The sequence below is a fragment of the Haliotis cracherodii genome, unplaced genomic scaffold (assembly GCF_022045235.1).
Source record: "Haliotis cracherodii isolate W230 unplaced genomic scaffold, xgHalCrac1.p SCAF_8, whole genome shotgun sequence".
Lineage (NCBI taxonomy): Eukaryota > Metazoa > Mollusca > Gastropoda > Lepetellida > Haliotidae > Haliotis > Haliotis cracherodii.
Genome location: NW_027266341.1, coordinates 52443740 through 52464011, shown reverse-complemented (window position 1 = coordinate 52464011; position 20272 = coordinate 52443740). Strand labels below are relative to the sequence as shown.

At 41.4% G+C, this 20272-nt stretch overlaps 1 protein-coding gene across 1 annotated transcript in view; it reads right to left on the bottom strand.

Annotated features, from left to right (window-relative positions):
• Nucleotides 1–3606: 3606 nt before the first annotated feature.
• The window catches only part of LOC139449659 (thiol S-methyltransferase TMT1A-like), a 34609-nt gene continuing 17943 nt past the window's right edge, over nucleotides 3607–20272 (bottom strand). The window contains exon 2 of the mRNA XM_071231140.1: nucleotides 3607–4562. Within this exon, the coding sequence (XP_071087241.1) occupies nucleotides 4317–4562 (246 nt within the window). The 3' untranslated portion in view covers nucleotides 3607–4316. The remainder of the gene's footprint in view (nucleotides 4563–20272) is intronic.

The window sequence follows — 20272 nt, the reverse complement described above, 5'->3', positions numbered from 1 at the left end:
TATGTGAAAATGAGACGTTTATTGGAGAATGATCCACTGCTGCATGATGACGCCGATTTAAAAGACGAGAGAATACATTGTAAATGACTTCAAGAACTATTTTTTCGGCAATTGTCAGTCCAGAGTACCTATGGTTTGCGTATATTGGAAGAAAGAAAAGCTAAAGACATTATCGAAACGTCCAAAGCATTAGAGATATTAGACTCATACCTCTGTTATTCATAGAAACGGGTGGTCAGGCTCGCTGACTTGGTTGATACATGTCATCGATCCCAATTGCGTGGATCGATGCTCATGATATTAATCACTGGATTGTCTGGTCCAGACTCGATTATTTACAGACCGCCGTCATATAGCTGGAATATTGCTGAGCGTGGCGTTAAACAACAAACCAGCCAACCAAATCATAGAAACGTATACTAACGAATGAAGAGATTGCTCCAAATGTTTTCGAGAACGAGTGAGAACGGACTCCATTGACAGCTTCCAAGAAGATCGAGGTTACTATACAGCTAGCCCTATATATAAGTTTTATAGCAGTCCGCGGCAAGTATATATATATATATATATATATATATATATAATTCCATTGATATTAAGTTATGTGCAATCTCCTATTCAAAAGAAATGCTGACACAGGTAATTTCAAAGCTGTCTATTGCTAAGCATAACTTTGAAACTGACCTTGCCTGTTCGATACGCATATGAGTTGTTGCTATATATGTATATTATGTTTTTTATTTCGAATATTCAAACTTTTTCGCTCTAGATGTACCACAACAGAGCGTATATTTAGGTAGTTTATGTGTCGAATCAATGGCTTTCTATTCAAAATGTCTGGGAATTAGCATATCAGATATTGCTCTATCAACCAGGACCAGATTGCAATTACCCAAGATAGTTCTTAAATTGCAGTCTCACTTTCCGATTTGACAGAGATGCTTTTGAAGACCACAGTTAATTAACCACGGAAACTTAATTGATAAACAAGTCTTAAAATTCACAGGGCAATTCTATTCCCACTCATGCCTGACATGTGAGGTGAGTAAATGAGCATTGGGTGGACACAATGGATTCTGGTACGAATGGGTCAACATAATGAAGACTCTCCCACGCACAGGAGGTCCGGGCATAGCTATCAAACAGATTCGACACAACTGGTATATCGGTGTCTTAGGACTGAAGGAATACCAAAGATGATGACTTACATACGGTTAAACAAAACTACAGTGACTTCTTTGATATGCATTTAGAAGTTGGAGTACTAAGTAAGGAAACCGAAACGTCGCTCTTAATTGTAATAAAGAAGTTGTTCATCCATAAATTCTTATCCTTACTTAAAACTACAGTGGATTCATATGGGTTTACTTTGACAAGCCTTGTATTCAATTAATCCACTTCAAGCAAGCATAATAGTGCCTTGTCGGTGTCATTACAAAAATAGGTTATATCGAAACATCGTTAGTCTCAAATTTGAATAATTCATGTGGTTGCGATGACCTTGGACCACCGAGTTAACAGATCGAATGGTTGTCTTCTCTATTAGATTTTTTATTCCCCTCCTGGATTATCGGACGTTGTTTTTACTTCCTGACACTTGACACTTCCATACTTCCATACAAAACGTGTCAGTGAACCATGTCAAGAGAGAATACCCCATTCGTGCCTGCAGTTAATTTTGCCTATGCTGAAATCATGGAGCTCCTGTCAGTGTTTCTCTCGCTGCTCTGTTACCTATATTACGTATTGAATTACGGTTGTTCTATGGATCTCAAAAGCAAATGTATTTGACTGATGAAGGGAAAGATTGCATTCCGACGCAATGCAACCTGACAAAGAATCGGCAAAACCTGTGTCGATACAGTTATATAGAACTTTACAGAACTGGAACGTACGATTGAAGGAATTAGTTGGTGATAAATTGTGATATGTAATAACCCCGGCTGTTAAATTTCCCAGACTCTCGTGTGTTGTGTACAAAGGATTCATACCTGAATGCTAGAAATTGTGGCAAAACGTAAGAAGTGAGAATATTTTAGGTAATTACATGATCCACAACCATCTCAGGGATCTACATTCTCCGGACCTTCACATTAGCTGGCCTATGAAACGGCATTAACGAGCTACACAGATCTCCACCTGCTGATCTCATCTGTAAGTAAATAAACCAGGCAATAAGAGAGGGTAAAGAGAAGTTTGATGAACTGCTAGAGTCGATATAAACATAGGAACTCTTGAAAAGGCAGCTACATATGTGAGAACTTCAGTGTCGAGCGTATAGCTTTTGTTAAGCATGTAACTTTTTCTCGCTGGTAATGCCTTGTAGCGATTTATATATTTCATCTTACTATTTGCAACGAAAATACGGATTGTTCGTTCATACTAATTGTAACCCATATGTTCGTGACCGCCTCCGTGGTTTAGTGGTAGAGCGTCCGGAGAGCGGAAGGTCCGGGGTTCGATCCCTGGACGCGTCATACCAAAAGACGTTAAAAGATGGTACCTGTTGTTACCCTGTCTGATGCTCGGCATTAAGAGGCTAAAACAAGGACTGCTCGGCTCGGAGTAAGTATACTGTGTCTGCGTGGGGTATTCATGATGAACTGCGGCATTGTATGTCAGTGAGCTAGCACTATAAATCGGAAGGCATCAGCCCGGACTAGTAAAAGCAGACGCACACACACACTGTCCAACACGTTTGGGCAGTGGTATTCTTTCAATTGATCCTGTGTAGTGTTTTATCTTGTTGGATACACTATCATCCATCCATCCATTCCATCCCGTTCCGGGCATCTAGCCAGAAGCGCGACCTTCCAGGAGAGGAGTATATCGTCATGATACCCACATGATTAAGGATCATGATACAGAGATCGGGCAAAATAGAACGTGTACTTTTTCAAAACAAAAGGTCGATTCTCGCTATCTCAAAGTCTCTAAAATCGATATGTGATATCTCGAAGTTATGATCTCATCTTTACCATATATTCCTCTTCGCCCTCAATGTTAAACCTCGGCTATTAAACATTCTATTGCAATTGTACTGATATTTCAACGCTGACAAAGAGTATACTGTTTTAGGCAATACAGATTGGGCATGAGCTTATGCACACCCTATACATTCTTCTTCGCTCTTCATGTCAAACCTCGGTTGTCATTTGGAACGAAGCTCCACTGTGATGCTAACTGTAAAGATCTGCATACATATTGTAATGATGTGAGTTTAACGCTGCTGATTCAGGATGGACAAAAACAATTAGTAAAAACGACAAGAAACATTTCCGTAATCATAAAACATCTCTGTCAAAAGCACTGTACGATTTTGACGATGTCATCCGAATGTGTCAATGAAGCACCATCAAATAGTGATGACACAAGGCGTTCACAAAAAAAATGTGAACGCATCCTGCTCCACCGGTGGCACCTTTCACAAACACATGCAAAGGCAAGTCAATTGTCACCTAAAAAAACGAGAACAACCTGGGTCTCGTTCGACAAAGTGTTCTTAGCGCTACGATAATAGTAAGCATGTCTTGAATTATTGGAGTTACGATCATCTTAGCGCTAAGATCGCTTCGTGGAACGGGCGTTATAGAGATAAGTACATACTGATGAACATGGGGTTTTATTCCAGGTAATACAACAGTCTCCTGAACAAAAACTACAAAAAACTCAAACTCATATCAATACAGCAATTGTTTGTTTTGTTGGCGCCAAGTTAGTGTTCATCCATATCACCTTTCATAGCTTTCATTTATGATCTTCAAACCTCTGAGCCCCAGATTCATAAAAGCAAGCCTTAAGCACATATCTGGAACATATATACATGACTTGTCAGTGGTAATATATATTCTGGTATTGGGAAGAACTGTAATAAGCAGCCAACCATCCTAGAGTATGTTGAACCTCCTCTTTAGCACAACACAACAGTAAAAGCCCTACTACACTGCAGCATAAATGCTATAGAAACTCCAATAGGAAATGTGATAGGTTGAATGGTATACTGGAGCAATGGGTGTGTATCCGTAACGTACTCCTGTCTCAGTCGAGTTAATGCTTCGTTTACTCGCACGGGGATCCTTCAAATGGGGGGAAACACGGGGAGGAAGACACATTCACCATGAACACCAAATAGTGCAGTCCTTCTAACACGTATCTGGATTCAAACTCATCAAACTCAGTCTTCGACCTTGACCTTGACCTCGACCATGACCTTGGCACGAGAAATTACCACCAGGTCGTTCTTCTTGAGCTGACATGAAAGTAGGTCACGAATGACGTAACATGATGGAACGTAACGCCTCCGAGCATCAACGACTTCACTTTGTGGCCGATCCACAAATGGCGGATCTGAGAGGGAACAGGAGCGGAATTGGGGGTTCGAACTCGATCCGCTTGAAGTCAACCTTGGAGAAGCCGCAGTTGGTGATAACCTCGTCGGTGTTGACCATGAGTTTTATGCCGTCGAAGAGGAAGGGGTAGAAGGGAGCCAGGACACGCTGAACCACCCTCGCCTTGTCGCCTATCTTTCCAAACACGTTCTCGATGAAGAAGAATGCGCCTTCCTGGAAACAGACAAACCAGATTAATGTTGATTTGAAATACATTGTTCATAGTTAGTACGTGAGTGAATTCTGTGTTATGCATGTCCACACATTGGAAGATTAGATATTATGAGAAACACCCATGGGTTACGATGGCATGCAATCAACCTGTCATCTAGCCTGACCACCCGACACAGTTTAGTAAGCAACGTTTTAATCGAACGGGGTGGGGTGTTCACAGAAAAAAACAAAAACATGTCGCCTTATTCTAGGCAAGCTTGTGTCTTCAATTAAAACGCATGACCTCATACTCATAACCCTTGTAGCAGTTTCCTGAAGTCACAGGGGAAGTTTGTTTTAAAAGATGTCTATGTTGTAAGAGGAAAATGCCATCACGAATCGATTCCACGGTGTGCACTAACTTTGTAAATGCATCTTATACTCATTATCCTGGCTTGTTATAGTAACCTCATGTGTTTTCTGTTACGTCTATCGTGGGTGAAGTCAATACCTGCTATTTCTATACAATTAAGTTCCCTTCCTTAATAGTCCGTGAAACGTTGTGTACCCGGACTGCACGTGTAAACACAAACGTTATCGTCCCTCCCAGAAACTATAGAGAACACTTAAAAAAACACATTGACCAAGCATTTAGGGGTACCCCCGATATAGAGGCAAAGGTGTATGCAACGATAAAGCCGATAGTGTGGCCGGGGTAATATAAAAATTGCGGGACAGATCTGTCTTGTCAGCACATTGCCTAGGTGTGTTGGAAGCCGAGTGGAAATGCCACAGCAGTGTATAAATTAGAAATATATACCCTTGGTATCAGCCCCGTCTTTGCCAACGCCGAATGTATTGCATAAAGGTGGCCAGCTTGGCGAAGAACATCACCACTACAGCAGAGATGTTCGTGGCGTGATAACCACCTGTGAAAGTGGGTCAAGGTCGGTCGGTAGGGTCTTAACATCTGGGCAAATATAGCCAGCCGAATTGATATTAAAATGGTAGACCGCGGCATCTACTAGAAGTCATACTTGTACTTCGCTGAGGTTTCCATCGAGTTGAAAGATGCTTAAATTGTTTGGAGCACGGATTGCTCAGTGGTAATTTAATTTTGCGTTCAAAGTTGCGTCCCTTAGCCCTGCCAGAATCTTATGATCGTGAGTTCGAGTCCAAAATTCATCCTGACTCTTATATTTGTTTCTCAACACCAGATTCGCACTTGAAGATTTCATCTATGTGATCTGCATCACATTGGGCTTATCTCGCACATTAAGCGGAAATATAGTCAGCTCACTCACTCACTCATTCGCTTACTCACTCACTCATGATCACTAACTCCTGAGTAACCATTATGCCTCAATAAATTTTCAACATGTTGCCTATACAACTCAGAAGCGTCACGGCTCGTCAAGTCAGAGACCCGTGAAGATTTCGGGGTAGAATAGGTCTTCAGCAACCCATGCTTGCCGTAAAAGGTGACTATGCTTGTCGTAAGAGGCGACTAACGGGGTCGGGTGGTCAGGCTCGCTGACTTCGTTGATGCATGTCATCTATCCCAATTGCGTGGATCGATCTGGTCCAGACTCGATTATTTCCAGACCGCCGTCATATAGCTGGAATATTGCCGAGTGCGGCGTTAAACAACAAACCAACCAACAACCAATCGTCAAGTCAGATGTGTACTCATACACCAAATGAACTTCTATGCACATTTAAACAGGCAATATGTCCTTTGCCTACACAACCTTATAGTGACATCTACATGGGAACATTAACTATATCTACATGAGTTTTATGAGCCATGGCTACGCAGGCTAGATTGGTAATGCCAATATAGATACTATACATGGAGGTCGTGAATACCTCGGAGCGGTGAATATATCTACGCAATATCAGAGTTCTGTTATAGATCATAGGCAAGTATTGCCTACATGATAACGTTAACTATACATACGCAGGCCAGATGATGTTTACATTGACAAGCCGTACATACTTTGGAATTTTCATGCAGTATTAGTGACAGATATGGATAACGGATGGCCCAGCCGTCTCAGTCGCCGGAATTCGCTTCGCAGAGTTGCGCCTCTAATGCATAACCGAAAACTACATGCATAGTCGTGGGTTCGAATTGCTTGATAATATTTCTCAGTTTGTTAGCAATATACCTAAGCTCGATGTTTTCGTCAAGTGAAAAAGATCTCCATTGCACCAGGCTTCCCTAAAAGATCAAGCTGGTACGCCGCAATATAACTGAAATATTGTTCAAAGCGGCGATGAAGCAACCTCACACACTATTGTCACACATATTCTATGGCACAGACTGTATCCTAGTACTCATGGCAAAATGTACACGATAATGATATTTAATGCTTAAACATGTAAAATGAGTCATACCACACAGGCAAAATGTACACGATAATGATATTTAATGCCTAAACATGTAAAATGAGTCATACCACACAGGCAAAATGTACACGTTAATGATATTTAATGCCTAAACATGTAAAATGAGTCATACCACACAGGCAAAATGAACACGATAATGATATTTAATGCCTAAACATGTAAAATGAGTCATACCACACAGGCAAAATGTACACGATAATGATATTTAATGCCTAAACATGTAAAATGAGTCATACCACACAGGCAAAATGTACACGTTAATGATATTTAATGCCTAAACATGTAAAATGAGTCATACCACACAGGCAAAATGAACACGATAATGATATTTAATGCCTAAACATGTAAAATGAGTCATACCACACAGGCAAAATGTACACGATAATGATATTTAATGCCTAAACATGTAAAATGAGTCATACCACACAGGCAAAATGTACACGATAATGATATTTAATGCCTAAACATGTAAGATGAGTCATACCACACAGGTAACTGTACACGATGGCAAATGTACATGATAATGATATTTAATGCCTAAACATGTAAAATGAGTCGTACCACACAGGTAAAATGTTATGGTATCCCTTGAGTCAGCATAACATGCACTTGCCGACACATTTAAGTCATTTAGTCTCATTTTGGAATACCAATTACATTATTTATGGAAAGCATATAAAACATTTAACCAACTTGCTGTGCACGACCTAAACGGTGTCTGCAGTAAACCGCACCATTAAAACGATGTTCTTCCTAAGAACCACAGGTGGCATATCTGAGTTGAAACATAAGTAATTCCAATGATATTAATATACAATGATGGAGGAAGCATAACAGTGGGACTTCCTCCATATAACAATGTATACGCCAGTTCCAGCTGCCATTGGAGTGAAATGCTGATATTTAGACAGCAAATGACAGGCATTGTAGTAGACCTAGGGCGCCTGAGCACACATGTTTCCTCTGACTGTTGTGGCACGTGCATGCAAACGCGCAACATGTGCAGATGAAATGTCAAATAGACAACTTTTTTATGAGGTTTCAATCAAGTTACAGTATTGGCACGACGGTAGAGCAATTCCGGCCCTGGTAACATTGCTTATTAACTTCCTTTGGGCGTCTCTACACGCTCACGAGCATATTTTATGCTTTGAACTGACTTCTCGTTGATCAAATATGCACCTTGAAAAGAGATTTCGTTATGTATAAGAACTGCCCCTAGGAGATGAGTTAAACTGGTTGTGTGACGTTTTGATAGACGTTAGATTACAAATGTTTCTTTTGATAATGGCTTTTACTTCGTCAGCGTGAACACATACTGTGTTGTTATTTCATAATCCATGATCAGTGTTCTTCAGGGAGCGTTTTGTTTCCCGAGGAAGTGTTTGATGTTTGCATCTTCATAACAGGGTATCCATTTAATATTTGTTGTTGCATGATCTATTTCCATACATTCCACAACTACTTTTGTAGTTTTGTAGTGTGTGTTGGGTTTAACGCCGCTTTTAACAGTATTCCAGTTATATCGGGGCGTGTCATCTTAGTGTGGGAGGAAAGCCCCAAGTGATGCAGGTCTCAGACGTTTACCACTTCGGTAAAACCAACGAGCACGGGTATGGTGCTGACAAACCTAGAAACAATCGGGGCAAACCGGGATTCAAACCCACAATCATAGGTTTCTGGCGTGCCCAAGGGACGCAACTCTGTACACCGAATGGCGGCGACTTAGACGACTGGGCCATCGGTGCCCCCGTAGTTTCGTAGAGTAACTGTATTATGTATGGAATTGTATAACAACGATCAATTTTATATTTGTTGTTGCATGGTCCTACGGAGGAACAATGTCATCTGTATGTTTTCAGTTGGTTGGTTGGTTTGTTGTTTAACGCTGCACTCACCAATATTCCAGCTATATGACGGCAGTCTGTATATAATCGAGTCTGGACCAGACAATCCAGTGATTAACATCATGAGCAAAATTCGGATCGATGACATGCATCAACCAAGTCAGCGAGCCTGACCACCCGATCCCGTTTGTCGCCTCTTACGACAAGCATAGTCGCCTTTTACGGCAAGCATGGGTTGCTGTAGACCTATTCTACCCCGCATCTTCACGGGTCGTACGTTTTCAGAGAAAGCTTGAGGTATATTTTCACGCATGTATCAGCACAGTTTTATATGTGTTCTACAGTGACATTATACCATTTGTATATATCTACATAAACCCACAATATATCAAACCATTAAATTGTTGATTTAATAACACTTAAACGTTATAATGGAAGCAATCGTCAAAACCGAAATTAAGCCAATGTGGTTCTATAAATAAAAACATGGGAATAACATTTTATTTGTAAAATCGAAATTAATTGCCAATCGTGAAGCCATGAACAAGCTTACGTCTTCGTCTAGCCTCATCCATTCACACGTTTGTACGCATTGTGGGTCTAGAATATTATATTTAAACCTTTTCTGAAATATAATTTTAAAAATATATTTAACAAAAGACAAACAATAGAATGGAGAGAATCTGAATAATATGTTGTCTTCATAATAAAGGATATGTGTAGTTTATTTGTTTGTTTGTTGCTTAACGCCGCACTCTGCAATGTTCCAGCTATATGACTGCAGTCTGGCAATACTCGAGTCTGGACCAGACAATCCAGTGATTAACATCATGCGCATCGATCCACGCAATTGGGATACGATGACATACAGCAACCAAGTCAGCGAGCCTGACCACTCGATCCCGTTAGTCGCCTCTTACGACAAGCATAGTCGCCTTTTACGGAAAGCATGGGATGCTGGAAGACCTATTCTTCCCAGGATCGTCACGGGATGGTAGGATTAAACTTCATCGGTACATCCTTGTCAAAGGAAATGTTGCTCACAGAATCAAAAGTGTTCTTTTAAATTAAAGAGCATGCAAATGTACAGATCAAAATGTAAATATCGCAAAACATGGAACAGATATCATGAGATTAAATACTATCTACCCACACACCTACTTTTGTTATGCCTCAGCCCAAAAAACGAAAACGCAGCCCGTAATAAGACAAGTTCAATGTACTTTCAATATAATATAACCGAGCCTCAGATATAGGGGTCTGAATATGTTCTGAGCCTGACTACGAGGATGTACATTACACGCTTAGCATTTTACACATGTCAATTGGAACGCCCATGGGTGCAGGCTCCGTTTGAACAAAAAACACAACTAGGCAGCATATTCTGAAGGCATGGAAGTGACTAGATATTCTCTGATGGAAACGGATAACATTGGCTACCGCGCTGTCACCACGAATCTCCAGCTGAAAGGGGTATGGTGTGCTCCTTCCTTTGCCACTGCTAAGTGATGGGCAGCGGAGTTCAAGGGAAAGTAAGAGCCACGAAGATGATCCAAGATCAGGAATTATTCAACTGCCAATGTTGATAAAATGCTTGTCAATGATGTGAAAAAGGAAGATCAAAGGCTCATCACACACCACAAACAAACATGGGAGAGTTTAAAACGCTCTGAGGGATGAACTGGGCATGACAAAGGTTTCAGCACCAGATTCATCATCTCTCGTGAGAATATACATCGTTTTGAAGTGGACCCAGCTGATTTTGTACAGCGATTTGTAACCATGGATGAATCTTCTGTTCTCCCTATCAGCCAGAGACTAAACAACGATCAAAGCAGTGGAAACATCGAATGTCTCCTCCGAAGAAGGCAAAGTCTGGACCATCACCTGGCTACGGACTCCTGGGCGTCTAAAGGGACCTTACCTCTCGAAAATTCAGACCATTAATGGATTAAGCTTATCTGCTGAGGCCACTGCGGAAGAATACTAAGGCAAAACGTCGTCGAAAACTCAGGGGTTGTGTTCCACCAAGACAATGCGCTTGTGTACTTTTTCGTTGTCGACATGCCTGCAATTCATGACTGTGGCTTTAGATTCTTCCCAACCGTGAATAATGACCTGTCTGGCAAGTATTATGCAAATGATTATGACGTCATTTCTGCCGTTGATCACCTTTAACATCACCAGGAGGAGCCTTCACTTCTGTGTAGTAGAATCCACTGACAATTACTGCCGAACGATCCAGTCTGTAGCACAACCAGTAGAAACAACAGCACCAAAACAGTGTCGCGTACGAGTACATTCATGTGGACAATCCTGTTCACGTGGTTGCTGCGTGTTCAGTGTTATACGTAGTGATATTTGAAGTCATTCTTAAGAATGTGTGGCTTCCTTAGAAAGGTTTTAAATGTGCTAAATATCAATTGGCTCTGTATTAATATAGTCTGCCTGTGATATTACAATGTAAACAATATTGTTTTGTAAACAAACATCAATACAATCCCATCTTTTTATACAGTGCTATATTTTGGGTGCCGACGACAAGCATGAAGCCTCTAAACTTAGCATGAACAAAGTATCAACTATCGGTGTTATTGCTAACGTTTTTTATTTTTCTTCATTTTTCAGAAAAAGAACTTTATTTAATTGAGTATTTCCAATCAGACCACTGAAGACTACATAAGTACCAACATAACCATGATCTTCCCAGTTATTTATTACTTGCTTAAAATGTACTATCACTGAAGAGTCGCTTTGAATGAATAAACACGTTTAAATCTGGTATTGCAGTCTCCATACTTTATACTACGGCTTCCTACGGCCACAACATATATCTGCTTCGGACCATTCGTTGTCTTTCTCAACATTATATCTAATATCGTCTCTTGACATCGATTCTTGAATATGTCCCCTAAGAGCTTTCCACTGGAGATAAGATGCGTAACATTTGTATACCTTTTTGACAATATAACCTTAAATTTTAACGAATAAATCATAGTCCTATTATGATGCAAAGGAGTCCAAAGTGGTGTACAGCAATACATACTATGTCCTAAACTCACTCTAATATTCTGTTCTTTTGCATGTGATAAGTAAATAACAAATTTCACGATAATAACACCTTGACATATCTAACAATCGCCAGTAGCCAGAGAGATGGTGTAAATCCTGCTGGGGTACCTTACAGGAAGCAGATGTACCGTAAGTCCCCATGGTACCTAGTATGGTGTCCTACCTTTGGCTATTGGTGATCTATAGCCCATTTTTATTGTGTACTGTTCTGAATTGTTCTGAATTTTATTATGATATGCTAGTTTTAAATCTACATCTGTGATAGTCTAGTGGTTTTATTGTCCTTTGTCGACAGATTTTAATGTCTATATGTATTAATATTTAACTTGATTTAGTCACCATATGGCTGGAAAATTGCCGATGTGACTTTAAATATTAACTCACTCACTCACTCACTCACTCACGATAACAACACAGGGAGTGAGTGTATAGGAATCTGACGGGGAAAGAGGTGAGTGTTCCACATTCGAAATGCCTGTTCAAGTACGGAACTTGAAATGATGGATGAAAGTTCGCATGGTCTCTGGAAACGGTAATGATCCGAGACTTGACGTAGCCAGCTGCGGCATGTAAGTTATATATAGAAGCACCCCGCAGCTGCCAATGCGTTATTTACTTGCTGATAAGTTTAATTGTAAACGATAGTTAATTTTAATATTAGCATACAGGAGATAAATCAGGAAATGTTTAAAAACAAATAACGGAAACTGGAAAAACAAACATTGTTGAGAAGGAAAATAAATTATTTAGATTTCCTTATCATAGCCAACACCTGTAACTAACGTTGGATAAAGCACACAGATTACGTTCGTATTGGGTATTCATGCATTGCGGGAGAGAAGTCCGTGAACACCAGACACCATAGCCGATCCGGCGTCACTGACATAGTGACACTTTAGCGAAGGTAATGCTGACTTGGCACACATGATATGAATGAATGAATGAATATTGTTTTACGCCGCATCATAAATTTTCCAACTAGTCGCGGCGAGAACCAGTTATAAATTATGCATATAAAGAACAATCTTAAAAGTATGTTATCAAAGATCACAAAAAATATCCGTCATACAATGAATATCATAGAAAAAGACGAAAATAAGAACATTTTGGCTTAAACCTATAGCTTGTCTTAACAATGGATTTCTTTAAAAAAAAAGCTATAATCTTTGGGTATTGACTTGAGCAAAACGTTGTTACAAAGTACAAACATTCAAATACGTCTGACGTATTCATGCAGTATCCACACAGTCTAACAGAATGTGTTTTCAGGGTAACTTGACATTTACAAGGAATACACATGGGAGAATCATCTCCCTTTAAAAGGAAAGCATGAGAAAAAATGTGAATGTCATATACAGTATCCGTTTAAAACGTCATCACCTCTACGACAGGTGACACTGATATTGTTAAGACTTATGATTGGTTGAATAATATGACAGCCATCATTGATTAACATATTGCCTAATAACTGGCTTACAATCAGCAGTGAGTGTTACTGTTTGCCCAGAAGCAGCTTTTGCTGCTGCATCAGCTTTACCTTTCCCTTTTATACAAAACACATCATTATCGGCTGCGGATACATTCAGATGTTGTTCTACAATTTAAGCCAAAAACGCCTGATCGGTTTCCGACCATTTATCGCCTGCGAACAGGCGAACAATCAGAAAAAAATTGCCTTTTCTCAGAGTGCCAACTACACAGTTACAATATAGACATTGTTTCTGCAGTGAACGCAGAACATTCATCAGTAAGTCAAAGCGAAAAAGACGTATCATTTGCGACAGCCGGTAAAGTCATCCACACCATGACACCAGGCCTAGGGTAAAGATACAGCTGAATACCAGCGTCATGGCATGATATCTGGTCTTGTTACAGACAGAGTACCAGAGTACCAGAGAACAGTGCAAGTCAGACGGTCACCGTAAGTCATTAACACCATTACACCAGAGGCACGACACTGACAGCCGAAAATCAGTGACGGCATGTCAACAGGTCGCATACAGTACAAGTACCATACAGTACAGTACAAGTACCCTACAGTACAAGTACCCTAGAGTACAAGTACCCTACAGTACAAGTACCCTACAGTACAAGTACCATACAGTACAAGTACCATACCGTACAAGTACCATACAGTACACGTACCCTACAATACAAGTACCCTACAGTACAAGTACCTTACAGTACAAGTACCATACAGTACAAGTACCATACAGTACAAGTACCTACAGTACAAGTACCATACAGTACAAGTACCATACAGTACAAGTACCCTACAGTACAAGTACCCTGCAGTACAAGTACCTTACAGCACAAGTACCCTACAGTACAAGTACCCTACAGTACAAGTACCTACAGTACAAGTACCCTATAGTACAAGTACCTTACAGCACAAGTACCCTACAGTACAAGTACCCTACAGTACAAGTACCCTACAGTACAAGTACCCTATAGTACAAGTACCATACAGTACAAGTACCATACAGTACAAGTACCCTATAGTACAAGTACCCTACAGTACAAGACGGTCGAACGTTAAAAAAGTCACTGACAGGAAGTGGGTCAGTGAATATTGCTTAACGACGCACCTGCAATATTGTTGACAGGGATATCGCTGAGAACAGATAAAGAAAGTTCCATGAATGTTGTTATTGACACCAGCTTCACACAAACGTGAAGTGTCTGACAGACAGACCCCAGAGTGGTGTCACTTACAGCAACATGAAATCATTGACAGAAATACACCAGTTGTGAGTGACTGGAAGCCATACACCAAAATGGCTATGACTGACAGTGACACACCAGAGCAGAAACACGGAAAATCAGACTCAGAGAGGAATCACTGACAGTCAGACATCGGAGTCGAAACACTGAAAAACAGACGCCACAGAGGAAACACTGACAAACAGTCGCCACAAAAAAATACTGACACTCAGATGCCAGAGTAGAAATACTGACAGTCAGACGCTAGAGAGTAAATACTGACAGTCAGATGCCACAAAGAAATACTGACACTCAGATGCCACAAAGAAATACTGACAGTCAGATGCCACAAAGAAATACTGACACTCAGATGCCACAAAGAAATACTGACACTCAGATGCCAGAGTAGAAATACTGATAAACAGACGCCACAGAGGAAATACTGACAATCAGACGCCAGAGTAGAAATACTGACAGTCAGACGCCACAAAGAAATACTGACAGTCAGACGCCACAAAGAAATACTGACACTCAGATGCCACAAAGAAATACTGACACTCAGATGCCACAAAGAAATACTGACACTCAGATGCCAGAGTAGAAATAATGATAAACAGACGCCACAGAGGAAATACTGACAGTCAGACGCCAGAGTAGAAATACTGACAGTCAGACGCCACAAAGAAATACTGACAGTCAGACGCCACAGAGGAAATACTGACAGTCAGACGCCACAGAGGAAATACTGACACTCAGATGCCACAAAGAAATACTGACACTCAGATGCCACAAAGAAATACTGACACTCAGATGCCAGAGTAGAAATACTGATAAACAGACGCCACAGAGGAAATACTGACAGTCAGACGCCAGAGTAGAAATACTGACAGTCAGACGCCACAAAGAAATACTGACAGTCAGACGCCACAGAGGAAATACTGACAGTCAGACGCCACAGAGGAAATACTGACAGTCAGACGCCACAGAGGAAATACTGACAGTCAGATGCCATAAAGAAATACTGACACTCAGATGCCACAGAGGAAATACTGACAGTCAGATGCCACAGAGGAAATACTGACACTCAGATGCCACAAAGAAATACTGACACTCAGATGCCACAAAGAAATACTGACACTCAGATGCCACAAAGAAATACTGACAGTCAGACGCCACAAAGAAATACTGACAGTCAGACGCCACAAAGAAATACTGACACTCAGATGCCACAAAGAAATACTGACAGTCAGACGCCACAGAGGAAATACTGACAGTCAGACGCCACAAAGAAATACTGACAGTCAGACGCCACAGAGGAAATACTGACAGTCAGACGCCACAGAGGAAATACTGACAGTCAGATGCCACAAAGAAATACTGACAGTCAGATGCCACAGAGGAAATACTGACACTCAGATGCCACAAAGAAATACTGACACTCAGATGCCACAAAGAAATACTGACACTCAGATGCCACAAAGAAATACTGACAGTCAGATGCCACAAAGAAATACTGACAGTCAGACGCCACAGAGGAAATACTGACAGTCAGATGCCACAAAGAAATACTGACACTCAGATGCCACAAAGAAATACTGACAGTCAGACGCCACAAAGAAATACTGACACTCAGATGCCACAAAGAAATACTGACACTCAGATGCCACAAAGAAATACTGACAGTCAGACGCCACAGAGGAAATACTGACAGTCAGATGCCACAAAGAAATACTGACACTCAGATGCCACAAAGAAATACTGACACTCAGACGCCACAGAGGAAATACTGACAGTCAGATGCCACAAAGAAATACTGACAGTCAGATGCCACAAAGAAATAATGACAGTCAGACGCCACAGAGGAAATACTGACAGTCAGATGCCACAAAGAAATACTGACAGTCAGATGCCACAAAGAAATACTGACACTCAGATGCCACAAAGAAATACTGACAGTCAGATGCCACAAAGAAATACTGACAGTCAGACGCCACAGAGGAAATACTGACAGTCAGACGCCACAGAGGAAATACTGACAGTCAGACGCCACAGAGGAAATACTGACACTCAGACGCCACAGAGGAAATACTGACAGTCAGATGCCACAGAGGAAATACTGACAGTCAGACACCACAGAGGAAATACTGACACTCAGACGCCACAGAGTAAATACTGACAGTCAGACGCCACAGAGGAAATACTGACAGTCAGACGCCACAGAGGAAATACTGACAGTCAGACGCCACAGAGTAAATACTGACAGTCAGATGCCATAAAGAAATACTGACACTCAGATGCCACAGAGTAAATACTGACAGTCAGATGCCACAGAGGAAATACTGACAGTCAGACGCCACAAAGGAAATACTGACAGTCAGACGCCACAGAGTAAATACTGACAGTCAGATGCCATAAAGAAATACTGACACTCAGATGCCACAAAGAAATACTGACACTCAGATGCCACAAAGAAATACTGACAGTCAGACGCCACAAAGAAATACTGACAGTCAGACGCCACAGAGGAAATACTGACAGTCAGATGCCACAAAGAAATACTGACACTCAGATGCCACAAAGAAATACTGACAGTCAGACGCCACAAAGAAATACTGACACTCAGATGCCACAAAGAAATACTGACACTCAGATGCCACAAAGAAATACTGACAGTCAGACGCCACAGAGGAAATACTGACAGTCAGACGCCACAAAGAAATACTGACAGTCAGACGCCACAGAGGAAATACTGACAGTCAGATGCCACAAAGAAATACTGACACTCAGATGCCACAAAGAAATACTGACACTCAGACGCCACAGAGGAAATACTGACAGTCAGATGCCACAAAGAAATACTGACAGTCAGATGCCACAAAGAAATAATGACAGTCAGACGCCACAGAGGAAATACTGACAGTCAGATGCCACAAAGAAATACTGACAGTCAGATGCCACAAAGAAATACTGACACTCAGATGCCACAAAGAAATACTGACAGTCAGATGCCACAAAGAAATACTGACAGTCAGACGCCACAGAGGAAATACTGACAGTCAGACGCCACAGAGGAAATACTGACAGTCAGACGCCACAGAGGAAATACTGACAGTCAGACGCCACAGAGGAAATACTGACAGTCAGATGCCACAGAGGAAATACTGACAGTCAGACACCACAGAGGAAATACTGACAGTCAGACGCCACAGAGGAAATACTGACAGTCAGACGCCACAGAGGAAATACTGACAGTCAGACGCCACAGAGGAAATACTGACAGTCAGACGCCACAGAGTAAATACTGACAGTCAGATGCCATAAAGAAATACTGACACTCAGATGCCACAGAGTAAATACTGACAGTCAGATGCCACAGAGGAAATACTGACAGTCAGACGCCACAAAGGAAATACTGACAGTCAGACGCCACAGAGTAAATACTGACAGTCAGATGCCATAAAGAAATACTGACACTCAGATGCCACAGAGTAAATACTGACACTCAGATGCCACAAAGAAATACTGACACTCAGATGCCACAGAGTAAATACTGACAGTCAGATGCCACAGAGGAAATACTGACAGTCAGACGTCACAAAGAAATACTGACACTCAGGCGCCAGAGTAGAAATACTGGAAACAGACGCCAGAGTAGAAATACTGACAGTCAGACGCCAGAGTGGAAATACTGACAGTCAGACGCCAGAGTGGACATACTGACAGTCAGACGCCAGAGTGGAACCATTGACAAACAGACGCCAGAGTGGACATACTGACAGTCAGACGCCAGAGTAGAAATACTGACGCTCAGACGCCAGAGTGGACATACTGACACTCAGACACCAGAGTAGAAATACTGACAAACAAACGCCAGAGTGGACATACTGACGCTCAGACACCAGAGTAGAAATACTGACAAACTAACGCCAGAGTGGACATACTGACAGTCAGACGCCAGAGTGGAAATACTGACAGTCAGACGCCAGAGTCGAACCATTGACAAACAGACGCCACAAAAAAATACTGACGCTCAGACGCCAGAGTGGACAGTCATACTGACAGTCAGACTCCACAGTGTACATACTGACAGTCAGACGCCAGAGTCGAACCATTGACAAACAGACGCTACAAAAAATACTGACACTCAGACGCCAGAGTGGAAATACTGATAGTCAGACGCCAGGGTGGACCTCCTGACACTCAGACACCAGAGTAGAAATACTGACGCTCAGACGCCAGAGTGGAAATACTGACGAACAGACGCCAGAGTGGAAATACTGACACACAGACGCCAAAGGAGGAAACACTGACAGAGGAAACATTGATAGTCAGACGATGGAAAAGGAACACTGACAGTCAGACGCCAGACGAGAAATACTAACAGACGCCAGAGTTGACATACTGACAGTCAGACGCCGGAGTAGAAATACTGACAAACAGACGCCAGAGTAGAAATACTGACGCTCAGACGCCAGAGTGGAAATACTGACGAACAGACGCCAGAGTAGAAATACTGACGAACAGACGCCAGAGTGGAAATACTGACACACAGACGCCAAAGGAGGAAACACTGACAGAGGAAACATTGATAGTCAGACGATGGAAAAGGAACACTGACAGTCAGACGCCAGACGAGAAATACTAACAGACGCCAGAGTGGAAACACTGACAGAGGAAACACTGATAGTCAGACGCTGGACAAAAAACACTGACAGTCAGACGCCAGACGAGAAACACTAACAGACGCCAGAGTGGAAACTCTGACAGCAGAGCTGAGTTACTGACACCAGACGCCAGAGGGTTGCAGCTTGTGTTACACCAAGCAATACAAATCCTAACAGACAACATTGGAAATACAGGGCCCACCCATAACGCTATGTACGATGTGTCGAAGTTCTTAGTTAGCTTAATAATTCACGACAAAATGCATATTTATGTTACGCTAAAAAACACAGGAAAAACACATCTAGAAAAGCGGGGATTTCTTCCCTGTCTAAGTATAGAACGAACACCGTTTTGTGTGTTTATCGCTGAGAAATGTGAGCATCCTAAAGATTTGGCGAGTGCAGGGAACGTCTGTTTTCACGCGTAGAGTCCCTTTGGAACACCTTTTTGCCAAGAATGATTCTTTGTGTGATAAAGGTTGTATGTTACACATTAAGAAGGCAATCAAGCATCATCTCCTCCTCTGGATGTGTCAGTGCAGAACATAATTTTACTCCTAACCAGGCCCACGTGTTGTAATCCTTATTCAGTACTTGTGTAGGCTTATGGCCCATGGTTCGACCAGTATGGAGACAGCATAATGCATAATGCACAAACATGGCTGTATTTCTAATTAACCATTTGTTTCGGTTAGAATATTAAAATATTAAACTTAGATAGTGTGCGATGGAAATTAAACCTTTAGGGAATACACTGTTGTTGTAGGATATCATATGCGTTACAAAATAACAATATATGTAGGTTCTCCACATTGCGTATGTTATACATATATTACAAAACCTCTGGTCTCTGGGAGGGTGACTAGTGGCTAGTTACTAGTTTCCATATGTTAAGCACGTGAGTTACAGCGGAAGCGAGGCATTGCCGAGTAACCTTATCCAAATTTTACAACTGATTAATAATATTCAACACAATTCTTTTTATTTATTAAGAAATTTCAAACGAGTTGCAAATTAAGAAATCAACAATTTA